This window comes from Sceloporus occidentalis, unplaced genomic scaffold, assembly GCF_023333645.1.
Source record: "Sceloporus occidentalis isolate IW3139 unplaced genomic scaffold, rSceOcc1.0.p SCAF_5, whole genome shotgun sequence".
Lineage (NCBI taxonomy): Eukaryota > Metazoa > Chordata > Lepidosauria > Squamata > Phrynosomatidae > Sceloporus > Sceloporus occidentalis.
The window spans coordinates 62,620,705-62,643,166 of NW_028316985.1; the positions used below are offsets into that span (position 1 = coordinate 62,620,705).

At 38.8% G+C, this 22,462-nt stretch overlaps 1 protein-coding gene across 1 annotated transcript in view; it reads left to right on the forward strand.

The window, feature by feature from the left end:
- The window catches only part of ADAMTS20 (ADAM metallopeptidase with thrombospondin type 1 motif 20), a 105,461-nt gene that overhangs the window by 51,302 nt on the left and 31,697 nt on the right, over positions 1 to 22,462 (forward strand). Inside the window, exons 13-28 of the mRNA XM_089524267.1 lie at positions 819 to 1,000; positions 1,120 to 1,256; positions 2,993 to 3,110; positions 3,189 to 3,284; positions 3,874 to 4,040; positions 4,152 to 4,281; positions 6,812 to 6,938; positions 7,336 to 7,546; positions 8,855 to 9,019; positions 11,642 to 11,806; positions 14,380 to 14,502; positions 14,615 to 14,722; positions 16,494 to 16,658; positions 17,473 to 17,766; positions 20,138 to 20,299; positions 21,498 to 21,677. Coding sequence (XP_089380393.1) covers positions 819 to 1,000; positions 1,120 to 1,256; positions 2,993 to 3,110; positions 3,189 to 3,284; positions 3,874 to 4,040; positions 4,152 to 4,281; positions 6,812 to 6,938; positions 7,336 to 7,546; positions 8,855 to 9,019; positions 11,642 to 11,806; positions 14,380 to 14,502; positions 14,615 to 14,722; positions 16,494 to 16,658; positions 17,473 to 17,766; positions 20,138 to 20,299; positions 21,498 to 21,677 — 2,530 coding nt within the window. The remainder of the gene's footprint in view (positions 1 to 818; positions 1,001 to 1,119; positions 1,257 to 2,992; positions 3,111 to 3,188; positions 3,285 to 3,873; positions 4,041 to 4,151; positions 4,282 to 6,811; positions 6,939 to 7,335; positions 7,547 to 8,854; positions 9,020 to 11,641; positions 11,807 to 14,379; positions 14,503 to 14,614; positions 14,723 to 16,493; positions 16,659 to 17,472; positions 17,767 to 20,137; positions 20,300 to 21,497; positions 21,678 to 22,462) is intronic.

The window sequence follows — 22,462 nt, forward strand, 5'->3', positions numbered from 1 at the left end:
CAGACATTGCTTGTCCACAAGTTCCACCTGCTGAAATTCCCTCTTGGTACAGGAGCCCTGTCCCACCCCCACCCCCGATTGTTGCCACAAGTCAACAAGCATTTTAAAGGAACATAGACACAATCCTTGCCCCAGATGAATTCCCAGATAAATAGGTGATTGGTTGTTTCATTCTCTAACCAAATCTGAGGCCACACAACAAGCACTATTGATTGGGGATATTCAGATCTAGACAGGTATGCCTGTTTGCTTCTAAAAACTTTAAAACACATAGCTGGTCTATCAACAAAAGCACAGTTGTTTCAATCCTTAAGAACATTTGGTCATACTTAAGAGTATAATTTCAATTCGTTGTTTGAATGTTAAAGGCAGACATTATGAGTATTCTATGTCCATGCTGCATTGACTGCATGGATTGTAATATTGTGGTATTGTATAAATCAAAACTTTCTAGACTGGATACACTTCAGGCATAGAATAATGCAATCGTTTCTGAGAATTCTTGATAGTGCAGTAATAGCATTTTACGCTTTCTTTCCATTTGCTTTGTAATGGCTTAAATGGCTTTTCATGAAATATTGTTTTCTGGAATATTTTTATTGCTTTTTATGACTTATTGTGAACCACCCTGTTTAACTGCAAGTGGAATAAAATATTTAAAATAAACAAAACATCAAAGTCATTTAGGTCTAAAAAGAAACTTTTTTGTGTCTGGATAGAAGGCAATTATTTACATTATAGCAGCAAGGTCTAGGCTTGATTTTAGAAAGTATCTGAATACTTGCAGTGAACATGCTTCCAATGCAATTTTTAACTAGGCCAAAACATGGCGGAAAGTACTGTGTGGGCCGCAGGATGAAGTTTCGATCATGTAACACTGATACATGTCCTAAGGGCAGAAAAGATTTTCGAGAGCAGCAATGCTCAGACTTTGATGGTAAACATTTTAACATCAATGGATTAACATCTACTGTACGCTGGCTTCCAAAATATAGTGGCAGTAAGTAACTGAAAATGGTCTTTTCTTGCTAAATGGTGATTTATTTTATTTTATTTTATTTTATTTTTGGCAAAGCTTCATAAGTGACAAATCTGTGTTTGACTTTTTTGTTCCAACAGTTTCCATGAAAGATCGCTGTAAGCTTTTTTGTCGGGTTTCTGGCACAACATCATATTTTCAGCTGAAAGACAGAGTTGCTGATGGTACTCCATGTGGACCAGATACGCATGATATATGTGTCCAAGGCTTATGCAGGGTAATCAATTTTATACTGGTGGTTTTATATGAAACAACACAAATCCTGTTTAAAAGTGTTGTTATGTTGTTCAGAGTGCTTGTCAGTGTAACACACAATTCTTTATAGAATGGATAACTTTAATAACTGTGTTATAGGATATGTATACAGTGCACCCTTCTCTTATGCAGGGGATCTGTTCTGGACCCCCCCCCCCCCCCCGCATAAAAGAAAAAGCACGTAAGCTCAAGCCCCATAAGAAACAATGGGGTTCATGTCTGTGGCGCGCTGTGTGGCACAGGAGCCTTTTTTCCGCCATGGCTTCCAGCATATGTTGGAAGCCGCATATAGCGCCCGCATATGACGCGGCGCACTGTAATATGAAGTCACATTTGAGCTAGCAGCCATAAAACAGTCACTTGAGTGACAGCCAGAAATTGGAGAAAATTTCTAGTGTTATTGAAATTAAATTTAAAAATTTGGGTTTGGTAATGATAGCAATCAGTGATATCATGGTTGTGTGTTTACAGCAATCAGTGGTATCATGGGGTCCCCCTACCACTGTGGTGGAAGCATAAGTGCTGGTGTTGCTGCACCCAGCACCAGTTCCTTCTCCATTGCCTGGCCCTCTCCCTGAGAAGGAACCCAGGCAGTAGAGGAGGAGGGGTGAACACTTAACCCGTTAAAGCTATTTCATTGCCTTCCTCTGCCCCTGAGGAGGTAGCTGGGCAGCAGAGGTGATGAAGGACAAATGCCTGCCCCTTGACTCTCCTCCAATGCCTAGCTCTCCTCCTGAGGAGGAAGGGCACACACTCACCCCTCAAGGCTCCTCCACTGCCCAGCTGTCTCCCAAGGAGGAAGTCAGGTGGCAGAGGAGGAGGGAAGGAATGACTGCGCGTCTTTTGTCTCTTTACACTGCCTCACTTGCCTGGCTTTCCCTCAGCTACCCTGGCCAGGGAAGTGAGAGAGAAAGTGAGGCAGCAGGATGGGAGCAGAGGTAGGGGAATCTGCTGTTGCTGCTTCCTGGCAGCTCTAACAAGGTCTGGCTGGAGAAGTGGACCCAGTGAACAAGGCAATCGGAGGAGGTCACTGCCACCCCCTTGGCAGCCCTTCTGCAGCAGGAGCCACTGATGACAATTATAAATGCAATGAAGATCTGATGTAGTGATGTAATGATAACTGTGTCATCAAAATTTAAAGGGAGAAAGGAATGCATCTTTGATAAAGGAGGAAAGAGGATAAGAAATGCAGAAACGTGCTACACTTCCTAGTTACAAAATCATGAGTTGATACAGCTGACTGAAAGTGTTCAATCTTTGTTGTTCCTACATTAATCAATTCTTGGCAGATGTTTGAATCTATGTGTGAATCGCAGAGTGTATAGATAATAGGTGTTAAGTGAGCACTCTCAGTTTTTGCAAGGTTAGAAAAATAAAATTGAAAAAAGGGAACAGTCTGTCTGATTTCTAACCCAGACAGGAACTGACCTCTGCCCATACTCTTTCATCTTCCACCATAGTCTTCAACGCCTTTCTCAAATTCTTTTTAACTCACTTTATTGACTACATTGGTGTCCTGGCATGACAAATCATAGAGAAAGAGAGAGAGAAGAAAAGGGGAGAGGTTTATAATTTAAAATTAGTGTTTTAAAGGTTTTTTTTTTTTTAAAAAAAGAACCCTCTAATTAAACAGAATTACCTCTAATTAAACAGAAAACTGTTGTATGGACATTAAACTATTTTAACATGTTCTTTTAGCAAGCTGGCTGTGATCATGTCTTAAACTCCAAAGCGAGAAGAGATAAATGTGGCATCTGTGGTGGTGACAACACATCATGTAGGATTCTTGCTGGTACTTTCAACAGTGCACATTATGGTATGTTTTCCTACAGATGCATGTGATTATTGCAAAATAATCGTTCATAGTTTTAATTTATATATAATTGTGTTTCAGGCTATAATAGTGTAATAAAAATTCCCATAGGAGCAACAAACCTTGATATACGTCAGCACAGCTATTCAGGGAAGCCAGAAGATGACAATTACCTTGGTAAGCATTTGGTTAATTAAGTGCTGGTTATAATTTTATATTAGGAATAAAAGCAATATAACAATTGTGAAATATCATTGGTAACACACAAATTGGTACACTATTGCTATTTGACCTCCATTTCACATACTTTGCTCCTAAACACAGATCAAATCATTTTTAAATTGCATTAATTCTTTAGTTAAAAAATGAAATTCTCTTTTGAGTATCTGACTTCTCATTCTCATGAAGCCCCAGGAATGTTGTCTGGTCCCATTCTGTAATCTCATTGAACCCTTTAGCATGTTATAAGAGTTCAATCATTATCTGGAAGTCTCAGGTGTTCTAAGAGTAGGATATGTGGCAGTGTGACAACGTTGCTTCAGCAAATAATGTCTTTATTATACTGCTGTTTCGTATCATATGCCAGTATGCAAATGTCTGTAGATAAATAATAATAAATGAAAGGAAGTGAGTGATTGATGTCATCAAAATAATTGTTTCTTTAAAGAGGTTTCTGTGTAAAATGTTAATTATCAATGTGCAAGTGGGATGTAAGGTTAAAGTGAAGATGTACTAATCATTATTCTCTCTGTCAACATTGTTATAGCATTATCCAATACTCAGGGGAATTTCTTCCTGAATGGAAATTTTGTTGTCAGCCTGTCTAAAAAGGAAATCAATATATATGGAGCTAATTTTGAGTATAGTGGTTCAAATAATACTGTGGAAAGAATAAATAGTACTGGCAGGCTTGAAGAGGACATTCTTTTGCAGGTGAATTTTTAATATTTAATAAATGGTAAGCACCTTTATTTGTTGGACATAAGAAATAAGGGGAAATACACTGAAAAACAGTTTGTTTGTTTTTTTGTAATCTTCGTTTAGGTATTATGTGTAGGTAATTTGTATAATCCCGATGTTCGCTATTCATTCAGCATTCCTATAGAAGAGGGAAATGATCTGTTTACTTGGGACCCATATGGGCTTTGGCAGGACTGCAACAAAATGTGTCAAGGTATTGTCATTTTCTTGTTGATGTGATGTGATATTTAATTTATTACAAAAGTTCTTGTCATAACCTTTCACACTATATTTCTTTTTCATTTTCCTGTTAACTAAGACAGTATACTTGTGGATAAAATACAGTTGTGTATAGATCAACTGATACAGTGCAAAACTAGTTTAATTTAATGGTTTAATTATACTGATGTTACTGTTAAAAACCTAAATAAATTATAATTATCATTTCACCATCTTAAAAATATATTACTACAGAGGGCCAATTCCAAAACTAATTTCATACAGAATCATAGAACTGGAAGAAACCACAAGGGCCATCTAGTTCAACCCTTTGCCATCCAGAAACACATAATTAAAGCACCCCTGACAGATGGCCATCCAGCCTCTGTTTAAAAACTTCCAAAGAAGGAGACTCCACCACACACCAAGGGAGTATATTCCACTGTTGTACAGCTCTTACTGTCAAGAGCTTCCTCCTAACACTGAGGTGGAATCTCTTTTCGTGTAGCTTACATCCGTTGTTCTGGGTTCAGTTCTCTGCAGCAACAGAAAACAAGCTTGCTCCATCCTCAATATAACACCCCTTCAAATACTTATACAGGGCTATCATATAAAATCTCTTAACCATCTCTTCTCAAGGCTAAGCATACCCAGCTCCCTAAGTCTCCCCTGATAAGGTATGGTTTCCAGACCCTTCACCATTTTGGTCACCCTCCTCTGGACATGCTCCAGCTTTCCAACATCCTTTTTGAATTGTGGTGCCCAGAACTGGACACATTATTCCAGGCGATGCCTGACCAAAGCAGAATAGAGTGGTATTATTATTTCCTTTGATCTAGACACCATACTTCTATTGATACAACCTAGAATTACATTGGCTTTTTCAGCTGCTGCATCACACTGTTGACTCATGTTCATTTTATAGTCACAAGGACTCCCAGATCCCTTTCACATGTAGTCTCGTTCAGCCAGGTCTCCCCCATCCTATATCTATGTATTTCATTTTTCCTCCCTAAGCGTAGTACCTTACATTTCTCCATGCTGAAATACAATTTGTTAGCTTTGGCCCAGCTTTCTAATCTATTAATGTCATCCTGAATTTTGATCCTGTCCTTTGGGGTAATAGCTACTCCTCCTAATTTGGTATCATCTGCAGATTTGATAAGCATGCCCTCTGCTCTTTCATCCAAGTAGTTGATAAAGATGTTGAATAGCATTGGGCCCAGGACAGAACCATGTGGAACCCCTCTGGTCACATCTCTCCAAGATGAAAAGGAGCCATTACTGAGCACCCTTTGGGTTTGGCCAGTCAACCAATTACTGGGTGATAATTGTTGGGATCTTCTTTTTTCCCTTTTTGAAGATGAGGACAATGTTTGCTCCATCCTCAATATAACACCCCTTCAAATAGTTAAACAGGGCTGCTGGGACTATTCCAGTCTGCTGGGACTATTCCTGTTCTCCAGGAGTTCTCAAACATTTGTGCCAATGGCTCTGAGATTACATTTGCCAGTTGGATGTAGGTCATCTGGTCCTGGAGATTTATAATGTAATAGATCCATTGAAAGCAGGACTTACTAGTTATAATGAACTTGCCTAATTAATTTCAGTGTCTGTTCTAAGTAGGAGAAAAAACAATTGAATAAATTATACTTTATAAGTTTGTTATGAATAAAATAACACTGAGAATCTCTAGAGCAAATTATGAAAGATCTCACCATATTGTCAAATATGTTGTTGTTATGTACATTCAAATGAACTCTAACTTATGACAACTCTATCCTATAGATTACTTGGCGAGATTTATTTCACAAGAGGTTTGCCATTGCCTTCCCCTGAGGCTGAGAGAATGAGATTTTCTCAAGGTCACTCAGTGAGTTTTTATTGCTGAGTGCAAATTTGAACCCAGATATCTCAGAGCTTTAGTCCAGTATTCAGACCACTATATCACACTGGCACTTTACATACTTAAAAATGGATGTCATCTGTCTGTCACTTGACCTGATGATGCCAGTGCCAGAGAGCTTCCACTAAAAACTCCCTGGGCTGGCTTCTGTTTACAAGGAAATGGGAAGTCCCTTCAGCTGATGGCTGGAATAGCCTCTGTTGCACAGTCTCTAGGCAAGTGATGGTGAACCTTTTAGAGGCTGAGTGCCCAAACTGCAACCCAAAACCCACTTATTTATTGCAAAGTGCCATGTCCCTCTGGCTTTCTAGTAACAAACTCTAGCAAACTCTGTGCTGGGGTGACAGCACATGTGCCCACATAGTGGGCTCTGAGTGCCACCTCTGGCACACGTGCCATAGGTTCGCCATCACTGCTCTAGGCAGTCCTATGGTCTTTCCCCTTCATATTATTGCATGTCAGCTCTCTGAAATAAACAGAGCAAGGAAGGAGAGGAAAGAAATTTAAATTATCCTGGAAAATGAGATTGAGCTATTTTTAAATAAAAACGAAAATAACATCTTCTCCCATCATGATTTATAAATGTCCTGTTAACATTTTTCAAAACATTCTGCTTAAGGTCTTCGCAGGAGGAAGGTAACATGCATACGAAGGAGTGATCATCTGCTAGTATCTGACCAAAGATGTGAGCATATAACACCTCCCAGAGCTCTAACTGAACAGTGTAATACAGAATGTGAATTAAGGTAAAAAGGAAAAAAAAAAGTGGTTATAAAAAGGCTGGTTGTAATCTCTATCTTTCTGGTTGAACCTTCATAAAGTGGTATGCATAGATTAGCATTTTTTTATTATTAAAACAATGGAATTTGATATATATTTTGAATATGCTTTTACAGCTTAGAAGTAATTTATAGTGTGTGTTTCACAAACTCATTTAGATAATTGTCTATAGACTCTTCATTTCATTTATTTGTTGTGCTAAGATGTTTTAAATTAGTTTTTCTGTAACTGAATCTATAAAAGGCAACAAATATGCTTCATTTTTCTTTAAATGCTCCTGATGCTAGTTGAATACCTTCATAATTTTGGTTACCTTTACAAACTAAAACATATTTAGTTTTATATAATAGTTTATACTTATAGGTGGCATATCATTGGCAAAAGTGAATGCTCAACTCGGTGTGGCCCAGGGTTTCGGTCTTTAGACATCCACTGTATGAAGTACTCTGTTTCAAAGGGACTGAATGTTCCAGTGGATGATAAATACTGTGCTGATCAGCAGAAACCCCCAGTCCGAGAAGTCTGTCATGGAGACTGTCTTCAGGCAAGCTGGCATTACACAGAATGGTCAGAGGTACATATTTAGAATATTATATTTTTCTAATTAGTTCTTGCATTGAAGTGTGTGATTTAGCTTGATAAGCTACTGATGGATTTCTGTGTATTTTAAAGTGCTTGGTATTTTTAATGACATCATTTTTATTTTTTTAATTTTTTTAATAGAGAGGCGAAATAGATGGTCAAAATAAACAGGTTTTTGGCTAGCTTCCAGGCAGGGCACTTGAAGCTGGCTGGAAACTGCTCCTAAGCTATCCCACAGAGAGAAAAATTGGGTTAAAAAGGAGCTGGGTTTTTCCACTTCTTCTTGGAAAATGTGCACTTTCACTTGTATGTCTAAATGCAGCACTGCCAGAGTGGTTGTAAAGGGGTTCTTTGTCCTAACCCTAACTCTAATTGTGCATATAAATGCCCCATCGCAGGAGCATGTTTAGAAGGAATGGAACTGCCGTACCCAAGTGGTGGGGGTGGCAATGCCCAAAGGAGAAAGTGTAACACCTCTCATGGAGATAAATAAAACATGCACACACCAGACAGTCAAAGAATGGACATGGGATGAAGGGTGGACATGACTGTACGTCGCCAGGATTTGCATGGACACATCTCTGCTCTGATGCCCTGTGCCGGTGGAGTGCTGCACATGTGACTGTGTGAAGGTTCACAGGAATGGCCATTTGGAGGGAACAATAAAAAGTACCCAGTGGTGCGGCTTGAAGTCACACCATGTAGTCATGACATGCACCCTCCAGTTGCCTTGGTGGGGACTCAGACCACTTTCGGAAAAAGCAGCTTCATGCCGCTTTTTCCTGCTCATCTGTTTCACCCCAGAGTTGGAGGGGAAAAAATACTAGATTTGTCTCAACTTGTACAGTATAATGTATAATTATATATAATATGTTATACATATATATATATATATATATATATATATATATATATATATAATATATATAATAGGGTTGACTGTAGCATTAGGCAGAGTGAAACAGTCTCTCCAGCTATTGCTCATGAATACTGTCCCCCATTGTTTGTGGACAGAACTGTGCTTACCACACAGCCTTTACAGGGTCCCTATACTATCCTTTGTCAGGTGTGATGGAGGACACTTTCACCACTGCTGAAAGCCCAGTTGAGGTGAATGAAGAGGGTGCCATTTTATGCTTCATCTTAGGCAGCTTATGCCAGGGGCCAGCTTTGATGTGTAGATGTATAAAAATTGATCTGTGTATCTATTCCTTGATCTCTATTGATATTATATTCTGCTTATTTTATAATGATCACATTATTTTTGTCCTTCTCTGGGTTGCGTTTTTTCAATAATCAGTGTTCTCGGAGTTGTGGACGAGGTGTGAGAAAAAGAGAATCTTTTTGTATGAACAACTTTGGCCGTCGGCTTGCAGACAGGGAATGCCATGAACTTCCAAAGATTGTTACTCAGAGCTGTAATGAGTTCTTCTGTCCCCAATGGATTGCTAGTGACTGGAGTGAGGTGATAGTTGGATTCTTCCCTTACTTTGAAATACATTTTAAATTTGTATAGTTAACATTTTTTACATTTTTCTGACTCAACATGTGTGAGACATGGTATCCATTTTTTTAAAAAAAGAAGGGCACGCTGTCTACCCAATCTTAATGAACAACATTGCAAATTTTGTATGAATTAAAGCCTTTTTAGAGGTTTTGTTGTTTTTGTATATTTTTTTAAGCAAGGCAGAAAACCTGCTGTCAATTGTCCACATGTGGCCTAAATAGTCCCTATCACATGTTTTATTCTGAGTTCTTTATTCAGAAATTGAATAAAAGATGCACAAAGAAGTGCCTTTAATGGGCAAAAGAAGCATCCAACTGTGGGTTTAGAGCTATCATATTTCTAAGAATGATGTAGCTGTGGGGGGCGGGGGCAAAGTTTTTAAAAATCTTTTTTGTAGAAAGAAATTGAAATGTACTTTTTAAATAACAAAATATCTATTTCATGAAAATAGATTGTTGTATATGTGTATGGTATATACAGGAATTGTTATTTCCTAATTCTGTTTATTATGTTATTGTTGCTAACTGCCGTCAACTTCAGCCTATGACAACCCTATGAATGAGAGATGTCCAAGTCGCCATATCATCAACAGCCCTGCTCACATCTTGCAGATTCAGAGCCATGGCTTTCTTGATTGCATCTATTCATTTATAATGCTTTCTTCCTCTTTTCTTATTGCTTTCTAGCTTCCCAAGAATTGTTGTCTTTACTGGGGAGCCATGTCTTCTCATAATATTTCCAAAGTACCACAGTCTCAGTTTAGTCATTTTGGCTTCTAGGGAGAGTTCAGGACCATTTATTTGTCTTTTTAGCAGTCCATAGTATCAGCAGAACTCTCCTTGAGCTCTACATTTTACATGAGTTGATTTTCTTCCTACCAGCTTTCTTCACTGTCCAACTTTCACAACTATACATAGAAATTGGAAATGCAATGGCATGAGCCATACTAACTTTAATGTTTACACCACAGGATCTTGTCTAGTTCCTTCATAGCTGCCCTTTCACATTCCAGTCTTTTGATTTCCTGACTGCGGTCTCCATTCTGATGAATGACTGAGACAAATTATGGAAAATCTTTAACTCTTCCAATGTCTTCAACTTCTACTTTAATCTTATGCAAATCATCTGTGATCATAATTTTTGTTTTATTAAACTCTATTAAACCTGCCTTTGTATTTTCTTCCTTGACTTTCTTCAGTAAACATCAGTCTTTGCCATTTTCTGCTAGTAGTATGATGTCATCTGTATATCTTAAATTGTTGATATTCTTTCTGCCAACTTTTCCTCATGAGTCTAATCATGTTTTATGTATGATATCTTCAGTATACAAGTTAAATAGTGAAAAATTGCAGCCCTGCCTGATCCCTTGCAAAGTGCAAACTAGTCCGTCTCCTTCTATTCTGTCCTGATAGCCTCTTGTCGCAACATTATCAAATGTTATGACACACCCATTTATTTAAGAGCCATCCATAGTTTTTTTTCACAATCAAAGGCTTTGCTATAGTCTATAATGAACAGGGTTATATTTCCCCCCCTGAAATTCTTTGCTGCACTCCATTATCCAACATACATTTGCAGTTTGATCTGTAGTGTCTTTTCCTTTCCTGAACCCACCTGGTATTTCTCACTCCATATATGTTAATAGTCTTGGTGGTAGAATTTTGAGCATCACTATGCTTATGTCTGAAATTTATGCAAATGGTTCTGTGGTTACGGAAATCCCTGGTGTCTCCTTTCTTGGAGATTAAAATGTATATTCAGCTTTTCTCACCTGTAGGCCATTGTTTTGTTTTCCATATTTGTTGTAGTGAAGAGAGAGCTGAAAACCACATTAAAAGTTTAAAACAGTAAGTAATTTTCCTTACAAAAGTTCCTTCTTTTTGGTGCATAGGGCCATCAGCATAACAAAGGACATGACAGATGAATAGACTCAACAACATATAAGTATCAAGGCACAACAAATAGTGTTCACTGGCCTAAATTCAATTGCTAATATTATCTAGAGTAAACCCACTGAGTCATTTTACAGAGTGATAAGTGAACACCTACATAAATCCTGTTTATTCTACTCTTGTTAGGACTAGCAATTGGATGTAGGTCTTGGTTCACAACTCTTGATTACTTTACGACCACATGAGTCTTTTTCTACAGAAAGGTTTGTTACAAAATTAAACTGAAAAGGACCCCACAGGGGAAAGATTAGTGAGTGTGTGTGTATGAGAGAGAGAGGGAGGGAGGAATCACTGGTTTCGGAGGAACAAGATATAACTCACAGTTGGATGCTTTTGTGCACTGGTCTTTTGATGCCAAACCCTCAATTAAAAAAGAAGAAGCAGCAGCAATGCAAACCTTGTTATTTAGAAGGTCATACCATGATCATAAGTTTTACCTTTGGTGTGAACAATCTATTAGAATTTTATGATAAATTTTTATTAACATCTGTATTTTCTAATTACATGAATGTTAACAAAATATATTGAAGGGTGCTTTTAGCCTTGTTGAAGAAAGTGGTGACATAAAGATGGCATCAATGAACTGATGCTAAAATTCATTTGCAATATCTCATGCTTGACTGTGCAGTGTCCTGTGACTTGTGGGAAGGGAACAAGGCATAGACAAGTATGGTGTCAACTGAATGATGACCAGCTAGAAGATGTCTTCTGCAATCCAAACTCTGTACCAGAATCTGTGAGATCATGTGAACTTAAGGAATGTGCAGTGTGGCAAGTGGGTCCCTGGGGAGATGTGAGTACATATATCTTTTCCTGAAATATTTTGTGGTAATCCATTTCATTCCTTTGTCAGTGGAGATGTAAATATAATGAGATTAGTGCTACTTGGAAAAGGTTTTGCTGAAGAATGACTTTAAAAGGCTGCAATGAAGCCTCTGATGGGTAGATGGAAGAATGACAACTAGCAACGTGGAAGCTTATTCTTTCTTTCTTTTTTTATATATCTATAACTATAAATACACATACTGTATATACTCATGTATATACTCTTCTCATGTATAAGTCGACCTCATGTATAAATTGAAGGCAGTTTTTGGAGCCAAAATAATGGATTTTGATATGACCTGTGGATAAGTTGAGGGTCAAACACTGGGTCATGTTACAAAAGATCTAAAGGGGGAAACAAAGCACCACTTCCTTCCCTACATCTCTCTCTCTGGACCTCTCCCAAGGGTTACAGTCTCAGCATGGAAAATGAGGAAACAAACCTCGACACATTCTCTCTCTCTCTCTCTTCCCCCGTCTCTCTCTCTCTCTCCCCGTCTCCGTCTCCCTCCCTCTCTCTCTCTCCCCATCTCCGTCTCTCTCTCTCTCCATCTCCCTCTCCGCTTCACCAGAAGCATCTCCAAGGCTCATGGCTTGCAAAACAGGGTAGAAAGCTCTCTCTCTCTCTTCTCTTCACCCCCAGGATTTCCAAGGCTCATGGCTTGCAAAAGAGAGTAGAAACCTCTCTCTCTCTGCCCTTCGCCACCAGGATTTCCAAGGCTCGTGGCTTGCAAAAGAGGGAAAAGACCCACCCTCTCTTCTCTTCACCCCAGAATTTTCAAGGCTCATGGCTTGCAAAGGGGGGGGGGGCAGACTTCTCTCTCTCTCTCTCTCTCTCTCTCTCTCTCTCTTTCTCTCTCTCTCTCTCTTCCCTTCACCCCCAGGATTTCCAAGGCTCATGGCTTGTAAAAGGGGGAACAGACCCCCCCTCTTCTCTTCACCCCAGGATTTCCAAGGCTCATGGCTTGCAAGGGGAGGGCATCTCTATCTATCTATCTATCTATCTATCTATCTATCTATCTATCTATCTATCATCTTCCCTTTACCCCCAGGATTTCCAAAGCTCATGGCTTGCAAAGGGGGGGTCAGACTTCTCTCTCTCTCTCTCTCTCTCTCTCTCTCTCTCTTCCCTTCACCCCCAGGATTTCCAAGGCCCGTGGCTTGCAAAACAAGGTACAATCCTGGACATACTCTCTCTCTCTTTCTCTCTCTCTCTGTCCCTTGCCTCAGCAGCTGTTTGTTAGCTCTGGCTGTGAGGGAAGGCTGAGGGATAGCACACACACACACACACACACACACACAGAGAGAGAGAGAGAGAGAGAGAGAGAGAGCATGCGGGGACTCAAACGGGGAGTTGTATAAAGATCCGTGGCTACAGAGGAGGGTGGGCACTTTTTAAGGAACCTTATAAGCAGTATTAACTTATTGCCCCATATATAAATCTACCCATGATTTTGGAGTCCATTTTGGGGCATAAATTTCTTGACTTATAGTCAAGTATATACGGTACTTAATTTATGTCCCACAGTAATTTACAATATAAAGAAAAAAGTACCGTATATACTCAACTATAAATCGACCTCATGTATAAGTCAAGGGTAGGTTTTGGGGTCAAAATTATGGATTTTGAGATGACCCACGGATAAGTCAAGGGTAGAATTTAGGGACATCTAACAAATGATATAAAGAATGAAGTAAAGGAAAACAATGCCAAAGAACGTACTTTGGGCTCACATTAAAGGCTGGATGAATGAGACAACAGAGGGGTCAGTGCTTCCAGTACAGATTATATTCTTGCCTTTCAGCAGGGGATAGTTCTTTAAAAAAAAAAGTTAAAGTACAGTACTCACATTGACCGATAAATAAGTTGACTCATGTTTTTTGGATCAATGTTTTGACCTAAATTTCTAGGCTTATACATGAGTATATATACTAAAAGCAACTTCATTCCCATTGGTCTCCAGTACTGTATCTTCTACAAGCTATTTAAATGTATAAACCATAGAAATGCCAGAGCAATGCTACTTAAAGTGGTGAACTATGGACCATGAACTATTAACTAACATTCCATGGTAAGTTTACAGGAAAGACAGAAACAGTTTTAATGTGCCAAGGGGCAAAAATGTGGTACAATTTCTTGGCACATTAAAAAAAAAATCAAGTTTCCCATAACAAATAGTTTGAGAAGCACTGTGTTAAAGAAGGTAAAAAGATTTAGTAGAATGGCTGAGAAGGCATAATGACTGATTTGGAAGGAAAGTTGATATCAAGAGAGCTTGGTAGGGTAAAATTAGTGATAATTAGTAGATGGGAGGGAATGTAAATAGTGAGGGCATGATAATTGAGAGCTTTGAAAACCACTATTTCCAAAGCGGCATAAGAAGCTGATGTAGAAATTAAAAGTGACATGCTTTACTACAAAAGCTGAAAGGGATGAATTTCTCGTTGCTTTCCTTATTGGATACCTGTCTTGTCTGTGCCACTTGAGCTAAGAGTGAATACTGTGCTTAAGGCTTTTCTATTCCAATGTTTTATGTCTAGTGCTCTGTTACATGTGGCCATGGATACCAAGTGCGTGCAGTCAAATGTGTTGCTAGCATTTATGGAACTATTTTGGATGATGATAGAGAGTGCAGTGCTGCTACACAGCCAAGAGACAGCCAGGTAAGCAAATCAAAAAGTAAAGAAAGGGATTAATCAGAATTGAAGTGAATGTCTTTCTACCCTTCCCGTCTTGCCTTCTCTAAGGTTTCTGAAATGCACTTTCCCCCACAAGGAATGTGAGATGCCATCTTGTCCAGAACCCATTAAGCCATGGCCAACTTCAGTTTCCAACATCCAGACTGACAAAGTGATTCAGTGGAGATACGGATCATGGACACCAGTGAGTAATATTGCAAGAAGGAGGATAGGTCAACAATAAAATAAACTGTAATTTAGTTAAATGTCAAAATTTTCTTTACTTCAAAAAAACAAATTGGAGGCTGGAAGCTGATTTTAAGTTTGATTTACCCTCGATAAGATAAAGAGTTGAAAACCTCCATCCCTTTTTTCCCAGCTAATAATTTAGACCATTTTTTTCCCTTGGCCATTGAAGCATTGGCGTATGTTTCTGACAAGTGATTTTTGGTTGTTCCTCTTTGTTATGGCAAAAGAGAATTTTCAGGCATGGGCAAGAAGGATGGGATGCTTTAGCCTTTGGCATTGATGTACAGATGGACAACACATCAAGGGACTCAGGACTTGGTCTATGATTTCTGGCCAAGCCCTGTACCCCCTCTTTTCCATTGCAATTCTCTTCCACCACCCCCTTCTTTAATAAAATGCTTTGGGGATAAATAGGCTAAATAGTTTTTTTCCTGACTTTATATTGGGCAGCTTGGAGCGGCATCTGGCTGCTCCAGCAATGAGTGAGCCCTGAGCAGCATGGGAAAGTGGCGACTAGACACAATAGTCCCAAAGCTGGCTGCAGCCATGGTCGACAACGGACCGGTTGCAAGGAATTTTTTTTACTGGTAAGCAGTGGTTTGGGCTGCCTTATGCGGCTGCAGCACAACTTCGGCCCAATCTGGGGGCATGTGTTCTTTGAATGCCATGCCTCCGGATCAGCCCAAAGGTAGCACTTTTGGCCCATTAGTTTCAGGCGTAGCTGAGTCAGGGTTGTGCTTTACTCTGCAGTTCCTTAGTCTGTATAACTAGTGACTGTGGAATCTTATGGAGGTTAATTTTGACACATCTTCTGCTGCTGCTGATGATTTCTTACCTGCCTCTCTCCATGGATTAAGGTGGGGGACAAGAATAATTAAGAAACAACTATCAGTTAAAACACTTGTTAAAACACACATCAATTTAAAAGGACAAATAAAATGTACACATAGTAAAACAATCCACAACTAAAATTCAACATTTAAAATTCACAATTTAAAAATCTGTTAGATTAATCTGGAAACGTTTTGCTGTTATGATTGACTTGCCTGACCATAGAAAGTCTTGAAGGCAAGTGGCCTACACTCCTGCCTTTGTAACACGTTGCAATATGATGGGGAAAAAGAAAAGAAAAGAAGGGTAAGCTGACAGTCCAAAGTGGCATTCTTGGCTTTATGGAGTATCTGCCAATATTCACAATCAGATGACATATGGTCAATTGACACGTTTGCACATTCTAACCAGAGCTTGAAAATAATAAGTCTCAAATAACATAGTAACATGTAACTAGACAGTGTATATCAGGACAACAAAAGTACAGTGAAGTTATATTACAAAAGTAACATAGTAAGTGTAAAGAAGTTAATGATGTAATGAATAATGTTTTCTAGTTTCTTCAATTACTTTTAAAATAAGTAATTTTAAAACATTATAAAGGCATTCTGGTGGAAACCTTCCATTTTTAAAATCATTCTATCAGTCCAATGGGGAACTTATTTTCTAAAAAAAGGTAGGAAGAATAATATGCAATACAAGCAATGTCATTAATTACATTTTCAATATAGTAATGAATAATGAAAGGAAATTATTTTTCAAATACCATAATGAATAATGGGAAATTATTTTAAAAAAACAAAAAACCAGCCTCTAACTTATAACATCACTTAACATCTTAGCTAAAGAGATGAACCTGCATAGAAGTTTTACAAGTGTTTGGATGTGTTTTGCAGTGTTCCGCATCTTGTGGAAGGGGAAACCGTGCTCGCTATGTAAGCTGTCGAGATGGACTTGGGAGAGTAGCAGAAGAATTGTTTTGTGCCCATTTACCCAGACCAGAAGAGCTTTCGAGCTGCTTTAGTCCATGTGGTGTTTGGCAGGCTGGAAGCTGGTCACCTGTAAATATTGGATTTTTTAAATTACATTTTTATTTTCCTTTATTATACTAGAAACCAGATGTATGCCTAGGTCCAAAAGCAGTTTGCTAAGTTTAATTTCTGAAAAGGCTTGCATAGACTATTTTGCCATTTGTTTCTCACATGTATTTATAGGTTGAGTCCCCCTTATCCAGAATTCTGAAATACTCTAAAATCTAAAACTTTTTTTCATGGCTGGCTGAGATAGTGACATCTTTTCTTTCTGATGGTTCAATAAACACAAACTTTGTTTCATGCATAAAATTATTAAAAGGATTGTATAAAATTACCTTCAGGCTATGTCTATAAGGTGCATATGTAAGATAAATTAATTTTGTGTTTAAACTTGCATCCCATCTCCAAGATACACCATTATGTACATTTATGCAAATATAGGTATTCAAAAAAAAAATACAGTGGGACTTTGTTATCCACTGGGATTTGGTTCCAGGACCCACTGTGGATACTAAAATTTGTGGATGCTCGAGTCCCATTAAATACTGTGGTTAGGAAAATGGTGTCCTTTGTATAAAATAGTAAAATCAAGGTTTGCTATTTGGAATTTACATTTTTGGGGGAATATTTTTAAGTCATGGATTCTTGAATACGTGGATAAAAATCCATTGATATGGAGGGCTGACTGTAAATCCAAAATTGAAAATATTTCCAATCTCAAGCCTTTTGGATAAGGATTCTCATCCCGTATTCGTTAATAGCAATTTAAAAATAGTTTTCATTGGTTATCAATTTTTCATTTTTGTTGTGTCACATAAATGTTGGGTTAATTTTTGGTCAGTGCACAGTTACATGTGGTAATGGAATAGTAACAAGGGAAGTTGTCTGTGTCAACCACCATCAACAAATTGATGAGAATTACTGTGATCCCGAAGGCCACCCTGCAAAAGAACAAGAATGTAACATGCCACCCTGCCAGCCAGATTATCGTCATGTTCTGGATATACATGAACATCCAAGCCATCGGGATTATCCTCCAGTTCATAAGGTGCATCCTTCACATGGCAGTGTAAACTCAAGGAACCAGCACTCTTCTCCTCAAGGAGGTCAATGGAGAACAGGTCCATGGGGAGCAGTAAGTCAATTATTATCTGTTACCTATCTGTATCTTTGTGGAAACATTAGCAATAGCAATAGCATTTACATTTCTGTACCACTTCATAGTGAACTAAGCACTCTCTAAGTAGTTTACAATGTGTAAGCTAATTATCCCCAGCAAGCTGGGTATTCATTTTAGAGACCTAGGAAAGGATGGAAGGCCAGATTAACTGGAGCCCTCTGGCACTGAACTCACAGAATTGTTTAACTACTGTGCCACCAGGGCTCCTTAGTTAGTTTGAAGCTAGATTTTATATATCAGAAATTTTGAAAAAACATCTTCTTCCTAGTTTTTCTTAAGAATTATCCTTTAGCAGGTCTTGAACTATGTTCCAAGTGACTTCTTAAAAGGGTGGGCAGAGGCTTAAGAACAGTGACAGAATAATTGTTCAACATACATTGTTTGCACGTATGTATCTTAACATGACAGAGTGACAAAGTTTTATTTCTCCTGGGCAAGATTACAAATCTTTCTTTCTTTCTTTCTACTCATATTTCATGTTTCAGAGCTTTTTTGACATGAATGTCATGATTGTTTTTCATGATGAGAAGAAAAACATTTTTGTGTGCAAGATACGATCTTTTCATATACATTTGATAGGGTCAGAACAGATGGGCAGGAAGAAGTGGCCTGATCCTGGGTTTTCTGAAAGCTGGTTGAAACCATGCTGTTGCACGGCCCACTCCCGAGGCTGGTGAAACAACCTACGGGCTGTCTGTATCGTGTAGCATCAAGCCGCACTGCATGGTTATTTTTTGTGTGCTGCCTCTGACCATGCATGCACACCATTGCACAAACACACCACCTGTGACCCAGCTACCTCCCTCTTCTGGCCCAGAAGCCTTCCCATTGGATGTCTGCCCCTATGACTGTCCACACAGTTGCACATGTCATGCACTACCTGTATAGTGCATCAGTGCATCTGTGTGCCCAGTGATAGATTGACAAAGCAGAATCATGAAGGACCCCCCCCCCCTCCATACATGTCCCCTTCACCCCCTTCACCTCATGTCCTCCTGTTGTACTGTCTGGTTTTTATAGTAATTCCATCCATTGAATTATTGGTGATCACATTTTTACTTTGCCAGAGTCCCATACTGGTGCTGGCACAATGATGCACATTTTCTGCCTTGAGTCAGAGTATCCCAGCTTCTTTTTGCAACAGTTTTTAGCTCTGGGGGATGGCTTCATTTTGCTTTCCACCTGCTTTCACCTCGTATGCCATCTAAACACTCCACCTGTCGGCAAGTTATCCCCATGCCATCGCTGACTATAACCCGTCCCCAAGCTGGACTGAAGTGTGTGAATTTTGCTCAGCCAGAAAGCTTCCAGCTGAACAGAATTCACACGCCTCAGCCTGGCTTGGGGACTGGTTAGGGTCAGTGCTGGCATAGTGACACCTTACTGACAGTTTAGTGTGCATTCCCTGTCCATGCCCAGAATGGAGACAAAAGTGGCTGTCTTGCTAACTTGAGACACTTCCTCATCAAAGACAATTTGGGAATATTCTTTACATACCTAATTACTGTTGCCATGTGTATGTAAATAACTGTTGCACAATTTTAATGAGATAGTCCTCCCTATTCCCTTCATTTAAAAGCTATGTACCTCTACCTCCTTTCCCTGATGTCCTGTCTTCCTCCTTCTCTTTTGCCACCCTTTTTGTTTTCCTCTTCTAAAGAGACCCTGTTCTGTTGAAATTGCAATATTTAGGTCAGGTACAAATCTTGATTACTCCGAGTTATGGGACTGGGGGCTACACATACACCTGCTCTCCCAACCCCATGTTCAAGGATGGCAAGCCTCCTCTGTTGAGATCTAGGAATCACGGATCAGATGGCCGTGGAGATGACAGTGGCTTGTATGTCCTCCTCTATCTAGATAAACACACATAACTTTCTAAAGACTGTATGTGGACTATTAAGTCCACAGTCTAAAATTACCTAATTGTGCCATTGGTTGTAAAAAGGAGATGTAGCGGTACAGTTTGCCATTTCACAATATATGGAGAGAATACATTGCTACTTGCCCAACTCCAGTTTAGTAAAGTTAAATTTTCGTATATATGTTTTGAAACATGAGGAGCAGGGGAAATTTGTGTCACTAGATGTTTTTTTTATTAATACTCCATAAACATAGAGGTCAGTAGTGCATTATGAAATTATTCCCCCATGAAGAGGCCCATTTCAGTGTTCTTTGCTCTTAAAGGAAATTGATTTGTTTTGTACATCTTTTGTTTTATGTGGCAGTGCATACAACAAAGTAGTTAATCTTCTGGAACTTTTAAAACACCATATTGTATTCTGCAGCTGATACAGTGTCTGTAATGCATTTGTTGTTTTCTTAGTGTTCAAGTTCTTGTGCTGGTGGATTTCACCGTCGGGTTGTGGTCTGCCAAGATGAGGATGGACAGAGCACTAGCTATTGTGATGAGACTTTGAAACCACCAGACTTGAGCCATTGTGATTCTGGTCCCTGTCCAAGATGGAACTATGGGAGCTGGGGAGAAGTAAGATGATTTGTAAAAACAGAACATTTTATTTGTCTAATATTGTTTGGTCCTAAGAGTTATTAGAATAACATCCATTTGGCCATGCAGGGCCAAAGGCCCGATTCAACTGCAGATTTCCTCCACATGAGAAGATCAGTCCCAAAGCAAATCTGGACTATCCCTTCCTTAATGTATTTTAAGTAAACTTACATTTTGTTCTAGATCTTCTCAGAAAATCCAAAGCACTTAGGAGTGACGCTGGGTGGTTTTCTGCACAGCATCCCATTGTGCTACCTGCCACTGCCACCACCAGTGCAAGTTGCTCCTCTGAAGTCACAGTGAGGTGCCCAGCCATGTGATTGATGCTGGGCACCTTGTTTTTGGTCTCAGAGGAGCAACTTGTACTGGCGGTGCTAACAGTGGGCAGCACAGGGTTAGACAACCATTCAACTTTGCTCGAGAATGTGCAGGAAATGGTGATAGGTTGGGGCAACCTCAGCACTTTAACCATTTTTGCCTGTTTAATATTATTTTTAAAGGTACACTTACATTTAAATCCAGTCCTGATTTCCATTGAGGGTACAGGCCTTTGCACACCTCTCTGGGACTAAGTACATCCAATGTGGTGTACTTGACGGTAGGCATGTATGTACTGTGAGTGGAGTATGAGTCTGACACCACAGATATTTTAGGCTATTAAATTAATGTCATTGTTGCTTTTTGATATATAAACAGCAGTTTAATGATCCACCTCTTTAATCAAACATTTCCCCCCTGATTATCCCATGCTGTGAGTATTTCTGCTATAACAGTGCCATTCTGGGAGGTTGGTTGCCCTACCATCACATGGTATACTCCTTACATTTTTGTCTCTTAGATTGCAAACCTATGGTCAAAATATGTCTTTTCCATATTCATGTAAAGCATTTTCTAACTTTTTTTCGAAATATTTTACAATGTTTTGATTTCTTTCTTTTTGTTTTGTCTCTTCTAACACAAATGTGGCAATTTTATGTTTGTACTATTTGTGGATAATCTAGCTGTAGAAGCAGGATTATGTCTGATGGGTGGTTTCTCAAATTTGGCTTTCCTTGAAAGTTGGGCATAATATGGAGTGTGTTCAGTAACACTAACAACAATATGATCAATAACAAGGACTCGTCTTCATAATAAACATGAGTACAAATACTTTTTTGTTTTTGTTTTTTACCTACAGTGCACTCAAACATGTGGTGATGGAATAAAGGCACGATTAGTTATCTGTCAGCTTCCAAATGGCCAAGTGCTGAGTGATCAAAGCTGTGAAATACTAGGAAAACCTCCTAATACAGCACAGTGTAACAATATAAATTCATGTCCTAGTGAAGTTTCATGGCATCGTGGACCATGGAAATCGGTACGATAATGTTTGTTATCATATTACTTTTCCTTTCTTTCTTGTCATTACATTTTTGTTATAAAATTGTACATAGAGGTTTTATTTAAACACAGTGTCAGTGTACAGTTTGTAATATATATTTTCAATAGTCAGTCCACTTCCCAACCTTGTAACTATTGTCCTACTTCAAGTCCTAGAGGTGGCTGTTCAATGGCAACTCTTCCAGGGGCTGTAATAGGAATGGAAATTATGCTTTATGTAGCATAAAAAATAACTTTGCAGAATAGGATGACCTGGATTTAACTACTGTGCAAGTGGCAGTACAAAAGACAGCATATAAATATTGTCTCTTCCACAGCCAGATGTACAATGCACTGGAGTCCTCCTTTATGTTAAATCTGGAAATCAGCTTCATCTAGCACAATAAATCTTGTGTTAGTGTAGTTACTTAGTTTATTTGTAATTAAATTTACTAAACTAGTTTTGAAGACTGAGAAGTTAGACAATCTTTTATAACAAATCTCTATATTTATTTTTTGTATATAGAAACGAATGTATAAAGTCTTGTTATATACATCAGTGGCCTTGTATTAACTAACATACACTGTGCCATCAATACAGTGTGTAGTTAACATGCCTGTGTCTTGGACAGAAAAAAAAAAGCTAATTAGTGTCTCCTTGATGTCAGATGTGTATTCAGTTGTGATAGATGGCCTGTTTATCAATAGCCTTATTTAGACAGACCATGGTTTGTTGTTATAATGTCATGAGGAGGCATGACTCACTAGAAAAGACAATACTTC